This window comes from Dendronephthya gigantea, unplaced genomic scaffold, assembly GCF_004324835.1.
Source record: "Dendronephthya gigantea isolate DGI-Jeju-01 unplaced genomic scaffold, DenGig_1.0 000246F, whole genome shotgun sequence".
In the NCBI taxonomy this organism is placed as follows: domain Eukaryota; kingdom Metazoa; phylum Cnidaria; class Anthozoa; order Malacalcyonacea; family Nephtheidae; genus Dendronephthya; species Dendronephthya gigantea.
The window spans coordinates 195,566-212,567 of NW_021163256.1; the positions used below are offsets into that span (position 1 = coordinate 195,566).

General features: G+C 35.7%; 1 protein-coding gene across 2 annotated transcripts; it reads left to right on the forward strand.

The window, feature by feature from the left end:
• Positions 1–5,561: 5,561 nt before the first annotated feature.
• Positions 5,562–15,195, forward strand: LOC114540670. Of its 2 annotated transcripts, XM_028560798.1 has the most exons (10): positions 5,562–5,724; positions 8,109–8,178; positions 8,885–8,980; positions 9,523–9,828; positions 10,097–10,405; positions 10,601–10,657; positions 10,763–10,855; positions 11,906–12,190; positions 13,432–13,719; positions 14,601–15,195. In XM_028560798.1, the coding sequence occupies exons 2-10, from the start codon at positions 8,154–8,156 to the stop codon at positions 14,705–14,707; spliced, it is 1,566 nt and encodes a 521-aa protein (XP_028416599.1). In that variant the 5' UTR covers positions 5,562–5,724; positions 8,109–8,153; the 3' UTR covers positions 14,708–15,195. The 2 variants fall into 2 exon arrangements, with proteins under 2 accessions (XP_028416599.1, XP_028416598.1); XM_028560797.1 differs by having other exon boundaries at positions 10,601–10,855; positions 14,601–15,194.
• Positions 15,196–17,002: the final 1,807 nt, after the last annotated feature.

Below are 17,002 nucleotides of genomic sequence, written 5' to 3' on the forward strand. Positions count from 1 at the left end.
AAGTTAGCGATTCAAATCTGAACCGTCAAATTTCACAAAGATTTAAAACCCTGAGTTTTATTTATTTTGAGGCATGTCCTCCTAGGATGTCCTGCAAATGGCCTCTCAAAAAAGCCGCCTTTAGAGTTTACAGGGTGTATCAAAAAAAACGCAACCACTTAATATTCATGAATATCCTCTTTGTTCTACAACACAAAAGACGTTTGGCCCCTGGAATGCGAGAAAGCTTGTAATCATATTCTAGCGGCACAATCGTTGGTAAACAAAGTCGGGTGCGTAAACCAACGAGCTGAATTGAAAGTATTTAACGAGTAAAATTTTATTTACAATTTATCTTACAAGGTCGACACTTAGCATTCAAGTTATCATGCACGACAATAAAAACTCGTTGTTCGGTTGTTAGCTGCACCGTTATTAGTTTAGCTGATTTGACCATTAGCAGTTGAACTGTACGATTAGAAGCCATTTTAAAATCCCAGGGGCATAAAATCTTTTGAGCTTATGAACAATATGAATTTTAGAATATTAAGTGGTTGCGTTTTTTTTTATACACCCTGTAGTTTAGGCTTTACTATTCATTCATTCTCGATAATTTGAATAAATTTAAAGTGGCATTGTATTTAACTTCCCTCTTGTCTAAAATTAATTAAACGCGACCAATAAAGCAGGCGCATCGAGTTTATCAGTACAAGAGACTGTTTTATTGCATGATACGATAGACAATCAATCCATGCTGCCGCGCTCTTCAACATATCCCTCAATTCGTTCAACACAATGGATGACTCGTGTTTGCATATAATATGGTGTACTGCATTGAATTGAATTTGCAGCATGTAATTTGACAGTTACACACGACTCACCTGTGCATTAATCACCCAACAGAAGCTTCATTTCAATAGGGAATACTTTTTTATACACCCTTTATACCTATCTTATCAATTAATTTTGCTATTCTAATAGCAATGCATTTTTATTGGTCATCACCAGTTGAATAACTTTATTCACAAAATGCTTGTTCATGGCAGGAATATAGGCATGTAACAGAGCTAGTAAAAACGGAAACGGATTCCTTTCAGATTTGAATATGCCTCCTAGCGGCTGTAGTATAAACTTTAAATATAAATCTTTTTCGCTTTTTAAAATTGAATACAACCTACGATGTTAAAATTGTAGCCCCTAGCCATTGTTGAATACGTTAAATTGGATGCTTTTGGCATTTCAAGGGATCCAAGTCAGTTAAGTTAACGCCATGAGTTAACGGCAAACGTGAATGTGAAAGCCATAAACCTTTTACTCACCCTGTGTTTGTTTTTAAGGGACCCATTTTTTTAAGGTGGCTCCCTACTGTTTCTCGAAATTTTTAGATGCACATTTCAAACGGGGGTATTCAGCATCTAAACGTTTGATTAGAAGACTAAAATTTGATATAACTTTCTGGCAACATATCTAAAGCAGAAATCTATTCAGAACTTGTGCTTGGCAGTCGTTGCTATAGCAACAGAGACGTTTCAAAATGGCCGCTAAAAAGGATTTAATCGAGTTTATATCGCAAACGAGTTCGGTGACCTCCAATTTTTTTTTCAGCAAAATTTTACTCTATAGATGTTTTATCGATAGTAAAGTTTGTAAAAATTTTATAATATGTTATTAGCTCAGTGTCAAAAAAAAGGAATAACATAAATAGCTTCATATTTTTCAACGTTTATGTAGATAGCTGTTTCATTTAAAATCTTAACTCGCTTAATCAGGTCGTCAGGAATGTTCTCAACCCAAACCTACCAAACTACTCTACCAAGAATAACTGAACTGTAAAATATATTTAATGAGCGCTGTCGTTGAAAATGAGGTTGAAAACGAAGCCAGAGTTTCAGAGTACTGCAGTTCAATGAGATTATTTAAGCCGGCCAACTCGGTAAAAACCCAGAAAATAAAAAGAAATTAACTCTTACCGATTTACTTAGCTCTTTGAACCTTTAAGTATCGTACGAAAATGTTTTCTTTCATTTCAAAACATTTACAAAACATTCACAACGACAACTCGATGAGGTTGTAAACATTTCAACACAGAGGATATCAGAACAGAGAGGCTCGTCTCTTCCGATTTTTTTTGGCACAGAGGAGATATGGACAGAGGTTTTTTCACACTTTTTTTTTATCAAATTTTCGCCAGGCATATTATATCCTTGGGCTTTCTAAAAAAGATATATTTTATAGCACTTGCCTTACACTACAAAAAAAGTTTGAAACACTTTAGCCAAAGCGTTAAATTTATTTAAATTGCATTTTTACAGGAAAAAATTCCATTTTTCCTTGTTAAAAATGTGCTCGGAGCTTACCAGAAGGGGTAGCGCGTGCGAGTAAACAAGTACGATCGTACTATTGGACCAGGAACTGGTGAAGTATAGATTCAATCTTTCTCTCCAGGATGAAATTTCAAATATCTATGAACCTAGGCAATCTTTCGAACGGTTATGTTAAAATTGTCGTTTTTCTACATTTTCTCGTCTGCAAAGACACTTAAAATGTGCCGAGTTGCACATCTATGTCCTAATCTATGCCGCTGTAGCTGGCGAGAAGCTAGCGTTGCGTGCACCGTGCCACTGTCATTAGAGTCCTTTTTTATGTATGCTGGACAAAGCCTAAACTAATAAATAAAAGATAAGTAATGCCCTAGAGAGAAACGCATTTAACGCAATGGTCCTATAGTCATGAATATATATTGTGTACAAAACAAAGAAAATGCACGACTTTCTGGCTTGAACTCATAGTATGTGAATATTGATAATATTAAAATTTGCCTCCCGCCACAATCTGACATGGCTTGCAAATCTTCTCAAGAATATAAGCACAAACAATTTAACTCCGTAAGTCGATAGAGAATAACGTTTAAGATAGTTGTGTGAAGTTTTATCACGATCTGGTGCGAAATGACGGAGCCTTAGGGCCTGTTTACATGGAGCCAAGTTACCCGGGTAACCGAGTTACTCGCCTTGCCGGGACAAAACGGTACAGTGTTTATATGCAACCGAGTAACTCGGTATTTGTTACGGTACATTGTAATTACATGACGTACTTATTATGTAGGACTCAAAATTTCAAAAAGTTTTTTCAATGGTGGTAAATGAAACGTAAACGCGCATGCGTGTTTAGCGAATATTCTACTCGCCTAGCCGAGTTTCCCGTTGAAAAGTGTTTACATGGTATAACCGAGTAACTCGCCTTGCCGAGAACCCGGCACAGTTTGCCGAGAACTCGGCACGCCGAGTTACTCGGATGCGCCATATAAACAGTGAACCGAGATATCCATACAATATATAGAACAGGCGAGAACTCGGTGCTGCCGAGTAACTCGGTTAGCCGGGTAACTCGGCTCCATGTAAACAGGCCCTTAGCCATTTGAAATTGCTTCAGTTATGCATACTAATATTGAATATAATCTATACGGATTACGTTACAATTTTGAGTTGCTTCTAAATTTCTTTAAAATATAAAAATCAAAATTATAACTCCGTCAATCGATGGGGAATATCGCTAAGGATAGTTGTGCGAAGTTTAATTGCGATCTGATGCGAATTGACGGAGCCTTAGGCTTTTTTAAAGAGCGTCACCCCCTAACAACAACAACAACAACAACAACAACAACAACAACAACAACAACAACAACAACAACAACAACAACTACAACAAGATTAGCCGCGTGTGGGGACCAGGTCCTGGTCCAAAAAGTGGGGACGCGTGGAGCCGCAAGTCGAGCCTCTGTCCATATCTCCTCTGTGTTTCAATAAATTGTTTTTTAGAAACTTATCGGACCTCAAACAGTTCACTGGATGATTTTTATGTATCACATTTATCTAAAATCTTGAATCTAATATTATATATATATATTATTTAAAATATGTTATTATTATGAATCGAAGGATAATATTTATAGTTTACCATTGTGTTGCAATTTTTTTAGCTTCATTCAAACTTTTAGCTGCTCTCAATTAAGGCAAAAATATATTATACATTATTATATGACTAGAATAGTTCATCGGTCCATCAACTAAAATCAAGCATTCTGATTGGTTCCTGAGGGGTCGGTAACCAACAGTACGGATCGGCCAGGTTTCTCTTAATCGTTTTTAGTCATATAATAAATAGTTTATTGACTGAGCTTGTTCGGTCCGTACAGGAGGATACTGGTCTCGTTCTTTTTTCGCTTGATATGAGCTATTCCCCTATCTGATTGGTCGAGCTACCCACCGAATATCAGCTCGTATATGGTGGTAGCAAAACCAAAGAAAAAGCAAAATGGCTGCATGACCGAATTAATTAATTATTATTAATGTAAATGGCTATATTATTAAAGAATTATACCACTCGAACTCGAGCTCGTGGTATAAATGTGCAGTCATGGTCTACCCGAAAGAGTGATTTGAAACAATCCATCTTTCACGGACAATGATTATGAAAAAATGTATACGGTCAGTCTTTCGAGGATGAAAACTCAAAGTATTCATGAAAAATAAGACTTAGAATTCCTGTTTATCAGGGGCCGGTTGTTCAAAAGCAGGTTAAATTTAACCCTGGGTTAGTGCTAAACCTGGGTTAAGATCCTTAACCCTAGGTTAGCTAAACCTGGGTTAAAACTGTGTTGTTCAAAGCAGGGTTAGCAGTAGGGTTAGTTAACCCAGGGTTAAAATATTTAACCTAAGATTAAATGTATTTTAAGGACTAAATTGGATATGAGAACGTTTTCGATTGGTCAATAAACGAGCGTCAAAACTTTACCCGTCGAGGATATATTGTCAGTCGAAAGATTATATGCCGTGAGGGCAGGGTCGAAGGGACGTTGTTTTGAACATCAATTTCCGTGCATGGAATTTTGGAAAGATTCGAAATGAAAGGCCATTTTGTATGATAAACAATGTCGACGTGAAATAAAATCAAGCAAATTATAAACAATCTATTTTAAAATTTCAGGCATTCTTTGATGATTCAAAATTCAGGAACAAACGTAGCCTTACCACTTGCTGCCAATCAAAAGAATCGAATTTTGGCATCCGAAACAAATATTTCGATTACGATGTTTCAATTTGTACGGTTGTATTCATTTATCGTGTATTGCATTGAAGCGAAGATAAATAAATCAATACATCAGCTGAAACCGAACGAAGTCAAACTTAAATAATTCTTTGCTGTCGAAATTATTCGTAAAACTTTTCAAAAGTGACAAATTCATGACGAATTATACGTGTTTACGTGTTTCAGCTCCTTATTCATCCATTTTGAATCGAAGTTGACCCAGGATTAAAAAGTTAACCCACCTAGCTAGCAGGGTTAATTTTTTTATCAATTTTAACCCAGGGTTAACGCTAACCGAGCTTTGTGCAACGCAAATCAACTAAGGTTTAAAATTTAAACCTGGTTTAGGCATTTTTAACCCTGGGTTAGCGTTAACCGGCTTTTGAACAACTTGCCCCTGCTGTTCAAGCTAATATCATTAATATCAATATGTTAATGACATTTATATAATGCGGCGTGGGCTGCTTCAGTAAAGCATCCGGTATATGATTATAAACACGAGACATGAAATCTTATATAGCTACATGGCGAAGAAGTGCCATTTAGTATAATACAGTGCGGTTTTCAATTTGATTCCTAACACTATTGCAAATCAGAAATAACGGTCTGGACCTTCGTTTATTTCAGAGTATGTGAAAAGATCCATAAACACATAAAGTAAGTATTCTGTCATATTTAGACCAAAATGTTTCAATTTTCACGCAGAAATGTTGCATCGCTATTGGCTGCAACATAAGCTATACTTTTTCAGTCAGAGTTTTTATGCCTGGGCTACATAAAAGAAAGATATCAGATAATTAGGAATAATTATGGTAGGTAAATTTGAACAATAATTAATTAACGATTTACTCTGTAACGATTTGCTTTGTTGTCTAAACATTATTGTATATGTATAATAACAGTATTTTATCTTTACAAGAACATACGAAATGCATGCGTTTCAATTCTTCATCATACTATTCTTAAGCCAGATTCTTTTCAGAAGCATCAGGTGACATTGTTAGCTGGACGTGTTATGAGATTATTATGAGATTGGTTTATCAGCGGAAATCCGCGAGATTTACAATGTTTAGTGCAGTATTTTCCGGGATTTAGGAAATGTTTATGATACTGTCTGACTATTCTGATCTAGGCAATATACAGCTCCACCACATTGCTCAACTATCTTTGTTACTCCAACAATTCACTCTTGATTTAACCGATATATGTGCAGATAGCCGGGACATGCCTGTCACAGTAATGAATGATTTCAAATAAGGTCACCCGTTCATTTCTATTATACAAATAAAGTTTCACATGCAACGTTTCTGTCTGGCTCTTAATTAATCGATACCCGCTGTGTCCCAGCTGTAAAGAAATCAGAAAGTGCGTAGGTTTAAACGGTTTAGAATAAGATTTCCTCGTATGTATATTGTTCATGCATGTGTGGTAAGAATTAAAGCGGATTGCGTGGGCTGTTTCCTAAAGCATCCGGTCGGAAAAACGAAAGATATGAAATCTAAACGTTGCCTGTCAGAATATTTTTCTGTAAGATCTATATACCACCATTACAGGCCCAAAATCAGAACTGACGTGTGTAGTTTGTTTCAAAATACACTATAATGTCAAAAGTTCTATAAGAATATGAAGTTAGTCTTGGGCCCGTTGTTCAAAGCTAGGTTATCGTTAACCCTGGGTTAAATTTTAACAAGCGTTTTATTTTATGTGCTTTTGAACCACTGTTTGTTTTAAAACTTTAGAAAATATGACTTCTATCGGTCCAGAAAATATTTACGAAAAAAGATATTCAACTTTGTAAACAAGCGATTAAAAATATTAACGTAAAGATTTCCTTTAACCCAGGGCTAAGCTAACCGGCTTTTGAACAATCGGCCGCTGGTCATATGATAACCGGCACGTAGTAATGTAACTACATGCATACAATGCTAATAACTATATATATATTATGTCTCAGCCGTATCAGTTGAAATGTAATGAGATATTATGTCATAAGGCTAAAATTTAATGTGATACGCACAGGATGTATAAAAAAGGCAATCACTTAAGGTGGTCCACTACAAAAAATCATGATTTATCCTGTTTTAAAAATTTCAAGGGATGCAGACTTAAATGTATCCCTAAGCGATCCTGAATAATGTTTTTCCAAAAAATATACAAAGACCGCTTTTCTTAGCAAACTAAAATTCTCAATCCCCTTACTTTCGTGCACGATAACTCGAAAAGTAATAAAGCTAACTTGATAAAATTCTCGTGGTTGACTTTAAAGCCAATTGGCTCGGAGGTGAATTAAAAGTTTTGTATTCCATTCAGTCTAAGTAAAATAGCGACTGGTTTTTCAGATATATCATGGACGTTTTATATTAGTATAGCATGCATGTAAAACGTTTAATACTGGACAAGTTTTTTTTATTCTAGTTCAGCTCTGAGGCAAAGATATTTAAAACTAAATAAAACCAATTCCGTCATTCTAGAGTTATAACCTAGTTTGTTATCGTGTTTACAAAAATCATTTACCACTATTTGGTAGCTATGTCTGGTCATGGTAACTCACAGACCCCTGAGCAGGGGCCAGCCGCGAGGCCAAGGACCCCCACTTTTCTGATAGAAAAAACCCAATAGAAAAAGTCCCACTAATAGCTAGCTTCATCCCACATAGGGTATGTTCTCGGGCTATTCCGAGACCCCCTCCCCCACCCGCTTTTAAACAGGCTCGGCGGTCCCTGTAACTATAGTGATTGCATGAGGACTCCTACAAGTATTTTTTCACTCAGAGCAACTTGGCATGAAGAGATTTATATATTTTTTATCATTAAAGAAAAAAATTTTCTGTAGTGGACCACCTTAAGAACAATATGAATATTATTAATTATAAGGTACAATAATTATAGTCATACAATAGTACTTCTAATAATGTAGCTCACAAATTAAAGTGAGTATTTTCTAATATTAGATGATTGCCTTTCTTTTATCCCCCAGTATATAAGCACATAAATATGGCGTAAACGTGCCGAGTAAAATTATGGTCATGTTTATGATTGTAGTGTGTAGAGGTTGGTCGCAAGATACAAGTTCACGATAACCTCGAAATGAAACACTCCCTTTGGAATATCAGTAAGTCTAAATTAACGGTATATTTAAAATTATCTCCCAATATAATATCAGTCTCTTAAAAGTCTTGGGATTTCCAGAGGAGCGTTGCAAATATTCTGATGCATGCATGTCGCTATACATGGTGATCTATTCAGTACCGCCTAGCTCTATTGATTTTCGATCTCGAATGCACGATTCCTTTAGGCTGCTGCTTTCCACTGTCGCGTTTTTTGCACTTACGTACTCGCACGTAAAATCTTAAAATCTTCTAAGTTGTTGTATACTGATTAATGCCAGAAAAAACACACTAAATCATCAACAGAATCCACCCTATGCATCTATATACCGTAGTAATGATTTTAAACTTATTAGCACGTACGTACGTACAAAAAACGTCACAGTGGAAAACAAACCTTTGTTGCAGAAGCCCCACAGGTGTTGGGATTTCGGTTTGATAAAAGATCAACCCTAGATTAAAGATCAACTATGGATACTGATACCTGGACTATTGATAACACTATAAAAAGGCCGCTTTTAGAACAATATCACGATAAGCTAAGAAAGCTAACTTTGTCGTCATAGTAAAAAGGATTTTTCGTTCTAACTTCTAACTGCATGCTGCTTAGTAACATGGCGAAGTCAGATGCATTCAAATCGCCATTTCACAAATCTGTCACCAAGTCCCCGGTCTCGAATTGCTAGCAATATTACTTTTTATTTATTTTAGGAACTGTTATTTTTATTATTTTATTGCCACATGTCATTGCACTGTATGAAGACCTTAGTGAGATTTGTTTAGGAGAAAGATATACACAATATTATAGTGAGTACAATAATCGATTATTTGAATAAGTATATTTTGTTTTTATATTAATAAGTATAGTATAAGGCGAATATGTATAAAATAAGTATAGTTTTGTTTTTATATCAATAAGTATAAGTATGTATATTTTAATAAGTATTTGAATAAGTATATATATGTGGAAACGCGCGGGCGAAACAAGGGAGAAAGAGGGACAAGGAGGTGGTGGTTGCAATCAACCTCCAATAACTTGAGAAACGTTAAAATCTGGGTGGAACATGAGGGAAATGTTAGTTAAGTCTCTTACTTATTTTCTCCAGCAGAGAGATTATTTCCCGCCTGCCCTGTAATGATACGTTCGTTTTTTTAAAATCTGGTTTCTAGTTTAGCCTGTGTGTACACGGTGTCTCAAAAAAAAACGCAACCACTTAAATATGCAAGAATTAATATATGCGCGTGTCAATAGCCTATATTAATATATGCTTGGAGTTTTTTTCCTGAAGCCTCGTCGTTAAATTTGTATACTATTAGTGAACGAAGATTAAACTTTGTTTCTTTTAAAGAGTCTCTTCAACCGAATATATCCTACGTTGCGGTGCCATTTCCGTTTGTAACAAACGAAACGAATGTAACACTGACATGTGCTGGGCAGGCCAAGGTTCAGATACAGGACACAGCTAGGTACATAAGGGTTATGTTCCAAAAGAATAATAAGATGTTTCACCAATGTAGAAAAGAAGGGGTGCGTATTTCAAGAATATCCTGCAGTATTAGCGTCACTGGACTCACCAGCAACGACACATTTACATGCATTATTAAAAGCGGAATGGCACCATGCAACGCCGCTCGCCTGAGTTTTCAAGTTGAAGGTAAGTTTCCGTAATATAATGCAATAAAGAGTAATAGAGCTATTTTATTTCTTTTCTCAAAGCTAATAATAAATAACAAGCAACTTCATCTTGCCTTCAATCGGGCAAGTTTGATTTCGATCACTTATTCATTGGTGGTATCTTTGGGAAGCTGAATAACTGCTCTTTTATATACCTATATACCGCATAGGATTAATAATAAAACAATAAATTCAATATATCGATTTTACTTCAACTAATACAGATGCATGCATCCACCTTTTTTTAGGACTATCTTCTCTGAATGCTTCACTTACGTATGCCACAATCAGAAACGACTTAAGAAAAATTGAAGTATCTTGTATCGGTACTGGAATACCTGAACCTGATGTGGTATGGTTATTAAACGGCTCTATGATCAATCACACAAGTACTCAATATGATACGAAACGAAAACGTGAAATTGGCCAAAATGCGTATCGCGTGAATTCAACAATCATCATTAGTGGAAGAAAATTCCCGATGAGCATACGTTGTGTAGTGCAAAATGGAAAATATAAAGTTCACTCGAGAACTGTGTATGTATTACACGTTGAAGGTGAGTATCGTGTACCACACAGGAAAGTGGTGGATCCAGGAAAAGGCAGAATAAAATTACCACAGTTGCAATTTGTAATCTGATTGGTAGATTTATAGATTTGAAGATTCTTTAGAAATCTATAGAGAGTGGCGTATTTCTGAGGAATTTTTTATGTCAACATTTAACATGTTTTAAAAAATGTATGTTTTCAAGTTGTTGGCGTGGAACAGACAAACGCAATGGTTCGCTGGTTCGGTCTTTCAGCTTTGGGTACACGTCTCATGAATGTTTCTGTTTTTACCGTTACCTTGAAGTGTGGCAAGGAATTTAATAAAACCATCACAATATACAACAAGTCAAGCGTTATATTCACAGATCTCACGAGAGGTAGAGAATATGTCATAGAGGTTGAAGCATTTACGAAGAGAAATGATGTAATCCTAGGAGCTGCAAAGCTTTTTCTACCAGGTACTATGAACTAACTCCCCTACATATCTATGCAAGTAAAGCCCAATACCTCATGGATCAAATATCACCAAATATCACGATAGTAGCATAGTTACTAGTTAGTTCGCACAATTTGCCACCACTGTGATTCAATAGTGCATGCTTCTAAGACGTTTTGGAATAAAAATCGAATAAAAGAAGTTTTGGAATAAAACATCGGCATACTGTCGCAAGAAAATTTAAAGCAGAGCAAGTATGATTTCCTTAGTTTTGGGGGTGATCTTTTTTATAATATTAAATATAATATGTTCCATCACCTGAACGATAGAAAACTCGGAAATTATTTCATTCTTTATTTTGGAAGGGCATGTGAATTTACCCCGAGTATTTTATTTCGTGTGCGGGATTTTCAATAACTCCTGTAAGTTATGTATAAGTGGCCATTTGGGTAAAATTCGTTCTGTTAACAATATGCGTGCGTTGCATGCAGAGGGCTGCTTTCCAAGATAATTTTAACAAAGCTTCCCTGTTTTGCATCACCACACCAACCTTACTCATGTAAACAGTGTTGAAATGAAGTCGGCCCTTTCTTAATTCTGATTCAGTCGGGATGATCGAATTGAAGCAATCTATTATTAGTTTTAAGACCTTAAAAGAGGGGGTATCCGCCCACGAAATTAACTTGAGAGACGTTTCATTGCATGGGCGGATACCCGGAGTTCAAGATCTATAACTAGAATAATATACCGACCTTATAAGAACCCCGCTCTATTGAGTGAATACCATGCCTCAGGGAAAATACCCCGGGTGCGAGCTATTCAGGACACGGTGGTCATGTGGTATATGAAACAAATTTTGTGATTGGATAAGTATTTTTTGGTATAATAATATTCCTAGCTGTTTTCATTTGCATAAATAGTATCATAAAATGCGTATAACGTGTAATCGCACTCAATGTTGATCTAATCGCATCTTAATGTTTTTTTGGTGGGGTGAATTAACATCATTTCGACACCAATACATTGAGAGAGCCCTTTTGAAGGAGCCGCGATACATTATTTTCCTTCTTAGATAAACTTCCCAGGCCAAGTCATGTCTACCTTGCAAAGATTACTTCCAAAAGAGCAGTGGTTAAATGGGAAAAGATTTCAGCAAACCAAAAAATTCATGGCGTTTTGCTGGGGTATAAATTGACGCTTATTGGCAAGACAAGGGAAATAGATTTCACTCTGGCAAACCACACTAATCACGTAGTGTTACATGACCTAACCCCGAGATCTAATTATACCCTCTCAGTACGAGGATTCACACAGTATGATGATGGATATATTGAGCTTTTCAACTTTTCATCATTAGGTATGTTGTGTGTAGTAACATAGCTACACCAAGTCGTTACATAACTGTAGAAATTTAAAATATTTTCTGTTAAAGTGCCTATATCACTTGTGGGATCTTTACGGATTTGAATAGAGCTTGAAAAAATAGTTTATAAGTTCTACAACCCGTTTTGATATAATTAAATAGTTTCGAAAATACGTCGGTTGGGGGGACTGGGACTCAGGAATGATTTGCAAACACGCCGTCTTTTATAATGTAAACATGAAGAGTTTCACTGGCGATATAGTTTGCGCTTTTCAAAAAAAAATGCGGGAACGCTGCGTTGTGTATGGCTGTAGCAACTGGGCGAGTTTTTCTTAAAATATTTTATGTTATTGGAAGATCAAAGTAAAATTACAATTGATTATATTATGTTTGACAAGAACTCGGTTCCTGAGTCCCAGGCGCCCGAGCACGACGGAAATTTAGGCAAATCGTCATGTTTAGATGTAAGTATTTCCGAAACTATTTAATTCTGTCAAAAACGGTTGTAAAACTTATAAACTAATTTTTCAAGCTCTACTCAAATCCGTAAAGATCCCACAAGTGATATAGGCACTTTAGATGAACTTAATTGAATACAAATGATATTTCTTTTCCCTCCAAATACTGTTAAAGTAGCTTCATTCGCTCGCTACCGGCGGGTTCTTCACCCCTGAGTGTCTTAATAACAAGAGATCGTTTTTTTTTTAAATCATTCTGATAGCTTACACCTGCAAGGAATTCAGGTTTTGCCCTCAATTCGGACCTACCAATTTTTGGCATAGATTGACACCCCCGAATCATGCTATATTTGTGCAATTAAGGGTTACAGACTATTGTGAGTGGTTTGTTCACAAATAAACGCACGCGCTGACCATACAATAAACGAGAAATTTCAATATTGCACGAGGTGTATGGTTCCGCTAACGAGTGAATTCACGAGATGTATGTTCAGAAAGTGCGTTTATCTGTAAACAAAATACGAACATAAAGTCTCTAACACTTTTAATATACGGTACAATCTGGGTTTATTGATTGCTGCATTGAAGATCCAAGCTTCGTTGCAGTCTGTCATTTTTTAATAAACCATGATTTTCATGGGTTATTGCGAATAAATGATTATTCCCATGATCTGTCGCCAGGCAACAAGAAACCACGTGATTGATTTTGACTAATCGCGTGAGTAGATTTAGCCCAATGCACGAAGATTTTATACAATATTGCTTGAATTGTTTTAGATGTAATTCCTGCACCGAAGAACGTGCAGATTGTTATCTTGTCCAAAAATTCAGCTGGGGTTCAATGGACTCTCATTCAGCAACACAAAGAAAAACACGATGAAATTATTGGCTATAGAGTTATTGTGAGAAATGCAATACATTCTTTCAAGGTTGACACTTTAAGTGTCACGTATTCGGTTGCTCTCAATCATCTTTTACCCGAAGCAAATTACAGTGTATCAGTTTTCGGCTTTGGTAATGGAACAAAAGGAATTTCAAGCAAATGGATACATTTTAAAATAAATGGTGAGTTGTGATCATAACACTTTTGTAAGGCCTGGTTCTCGTTTGTCACCGACGGTCGGCGATGGCTATTGTCGGTGATCACTGATGAATGAAGTGTTTTGTTCTTTCCAATTAATTTTCTTCGTCATCGGCCACAATACATCGCGGACGGTTGGCGAATTGTTGGAATTCATATATTCGTCTTATACCTGACCGATTTCTTTTTTTTGTACGCTGTTGTTCCTACGGTATATTTGCATGAATATATGTACTGCAAATTACACTTATCCCATAAGTCTCGTTAAGATTTTACATCATTTTTTTTCACTGACGTTTCATGCAGAGGTGAACGAGTGAATTAGTTACTAATGTTCAAATAAGAGCTCTTAAAACTACATCAGAGCATTCGCAACGTATAACTCGTTCACATCTATTGAAAGAAGAAAATCGCACGTAAAATAGCAGCAAAATTCGCAAGTGTAAACGGGCGACCTCTTTTGATAGATGTAAATGAGTAGTAATGTATAAGAGCTCTTATTTCAACATCAGTAACTAATTCACTCGTTCTCATATATTAAAAGAAGAAATTCGCACATAAAATCGCTGCAAAAATTGCAAGCGCAAACGAGCCTTTAGAATCGAATCAGGTTATTTGTTGCGGAGACACCGCTGCTGCTATATCACGTTGCTTAACATCTCAACAACGTACAATTAGCCTTTCGCACGACGACATTTTCTTCAACTCGGTATAAAAAATTATAACAACATGAAAAGCATTTTTTTTAATCAACAGACCCTTTGAAGAATAAAGTCTCAATAAATCTGGCCATATTCATCGTCGTGGCATGTGTTTGTGGTATATTATTTAACGTAATATTACTGATAACAATTTCTTTTCTTAGATCGTGAGGGGCCATCTGGAGTTAGTAATAAAGGAGGAACTAACACAGACGGAAGGAACTTTACTTTAACAATCATCGTTGTTTTGATTGTCGGAGTTTTGTTTTAGGCGACAACTTTTGAGTAGCCACTGTGTCGGATGTTTTACGAATAGTCAATTTTTACGTCACTAATAAAATTTATGGTAAAATAATTTTACAAGTCGTTATATCTCATTGTTTTCCCATGCTCCAAAAAAGCCTAAATTTCACAAAAAGAAATCAGCTTCGCCACCAAAAATGTTGTCAGTGGTTTTTTAATTTACCGAAATATATATAGTTGTGCCAAAACAAGCATTTGTTGTAAATCGATATAATATAAAAATAGCGCCATAGTGGAAAAACATGAGAACATGAATTACAACTAAATCCAATACCTGAACTATATCCATTGGAATATATAGATATTGGCAGAAATCATCACAAATATTGCATTCTCAACGTGACACTACATTATTTTACCGCAAGCAACTGGCAGAATCTCAAATAAACTCTCCTGATTTATGTTTCTTGTTGTATGAGTGTAGACAAAATATGCCTTTTTGGAGAAGCTATGTAGCTGTAAATACTATTTTAAAATCGAAGGTGCCTTTTTTGTTTCCTACGTTAGCATACTTACACGTGCCCAAATCATTTTGATAGAGCATAAATGTAAACTACACTATAGTGGTGTCCTTGCAGCTTTGTCATATATATATTTATATATGTATGTTTTTAGCCGCACTTTTATTTACCAAAAGTGCCCCAGGAAGCTGGTGTCCCCCCAATCTTTGAAAGCTTCCAACGCCCCTGTTTGAAGACTCTGACTGAATTTATTGTCGCACGAGGACGGTTGTATTAAAGCCAAACGCACACCAGCTGCCTCGCACTACCTGCTGTTTTTGATATTTGCCAGGCAGGAAGTTCTACCTTGCAGATGATCTTGACAAGTAAATTTTTTTTACTGAATAGCACTTAATATACACTTACATCCTGTGCTGTCACAATTTAAATATGCATACCTTCAGCTGTTAGGGAGTTTGTTTTCAATAACCTGAGACAAAGAACTTTTGAAAAGAATATATTAACTATTCCAACCTTCCCTCGATAGAGTCAAACTTTTCTAAAGAAATTTCGTTAGATGAGAGAATGCTGCTTATATCAGTATGCTGCGTGGGTGCTTGTTATGACAATATTATTTTACAACATCCGGTGTAAAAGTTGAAGTAAAGCGGAAGACAAAAACCTCTCTTATTCTGACTGGTTTTGAACAACAGAGAGTACGAAGTTCATTATCAACAACAGATTATTTATCCATTCTACAAAAGTATTTGTACAAAGTAAGTATAAACATGGAAGTTAAATAATATTCCGCCGTGAAGAAATATATTCGCATTGTGAACATTCACGGATTATAATTTCGTAGGGATTTTAACGTGATTAATATAGGCTACAGGGTGTCTCAAAAAAATGAAAAATATTGAAATCACCCATAACAATGTAATTGTTAGAGTTTGAATGCCTAAGCACTCTGTTGATATGATATCACAAGATAAGCACTCGTTGTTCCGCGGTCAGCTGTACCATTTTCTTTCGAAGCAACAACAAGGCTATAATTTAAATTTAATCATTTTCACAACTTCAACTTTTTCGTATTCGCATTTTATAAGTTGCATTAAATCTCCACGGGCTCATGAAATTCGTGAACACGGCATTCAAATTTTCACAATGAGTGCATGACTTCAATAGTTTTCGTTTGAGACAACCTGTACAATGAAATATGATTATCTCAGGGGGCGTGCGGTGTTAACACTGATTCAATACAAGAGAACCTGCATTGTTGGAGCGTTTTCAATTGATGATTCAAAGTGAAGAATTTTGACGTAAGCACTCATTTTCTTTAAATAAGATACGGACTTACGGAAATGCTGCTTTGTCATACTCCATATATGTTTTATCATACCATAGGCATAGTATATACCTATACAAATATCCAAAAATTTTCGTGGAAGTTCGATAACCGCTTCCCTTAAAAATTTAAATAACATAATTAAGTAGTTCCTGCATGGGTATAAGGACGATTAGTTGTATAAAATTGTGAAGAATTCGAAATAACTGGAAACAAATGCAGGTTGACTATATTTGTCTTATGCCAGTTACAAATATTGCTAGTTGTATTCTGTGCTGGCGTTTCAGTGGAATATTCAACCCATTTATACTTGTTGACTTTGAACATTAGCAGGCTTCAGATTAATTAATCCGATTATCAGCTTAAATTATCTTATGATAATATTGTTTTATATAATATACGACATTTCAAATTAAGCGTCTGTTTAACATTTTCAAGACAAATTATTTCATATTCAAATCGTTAATTAAAATATGAA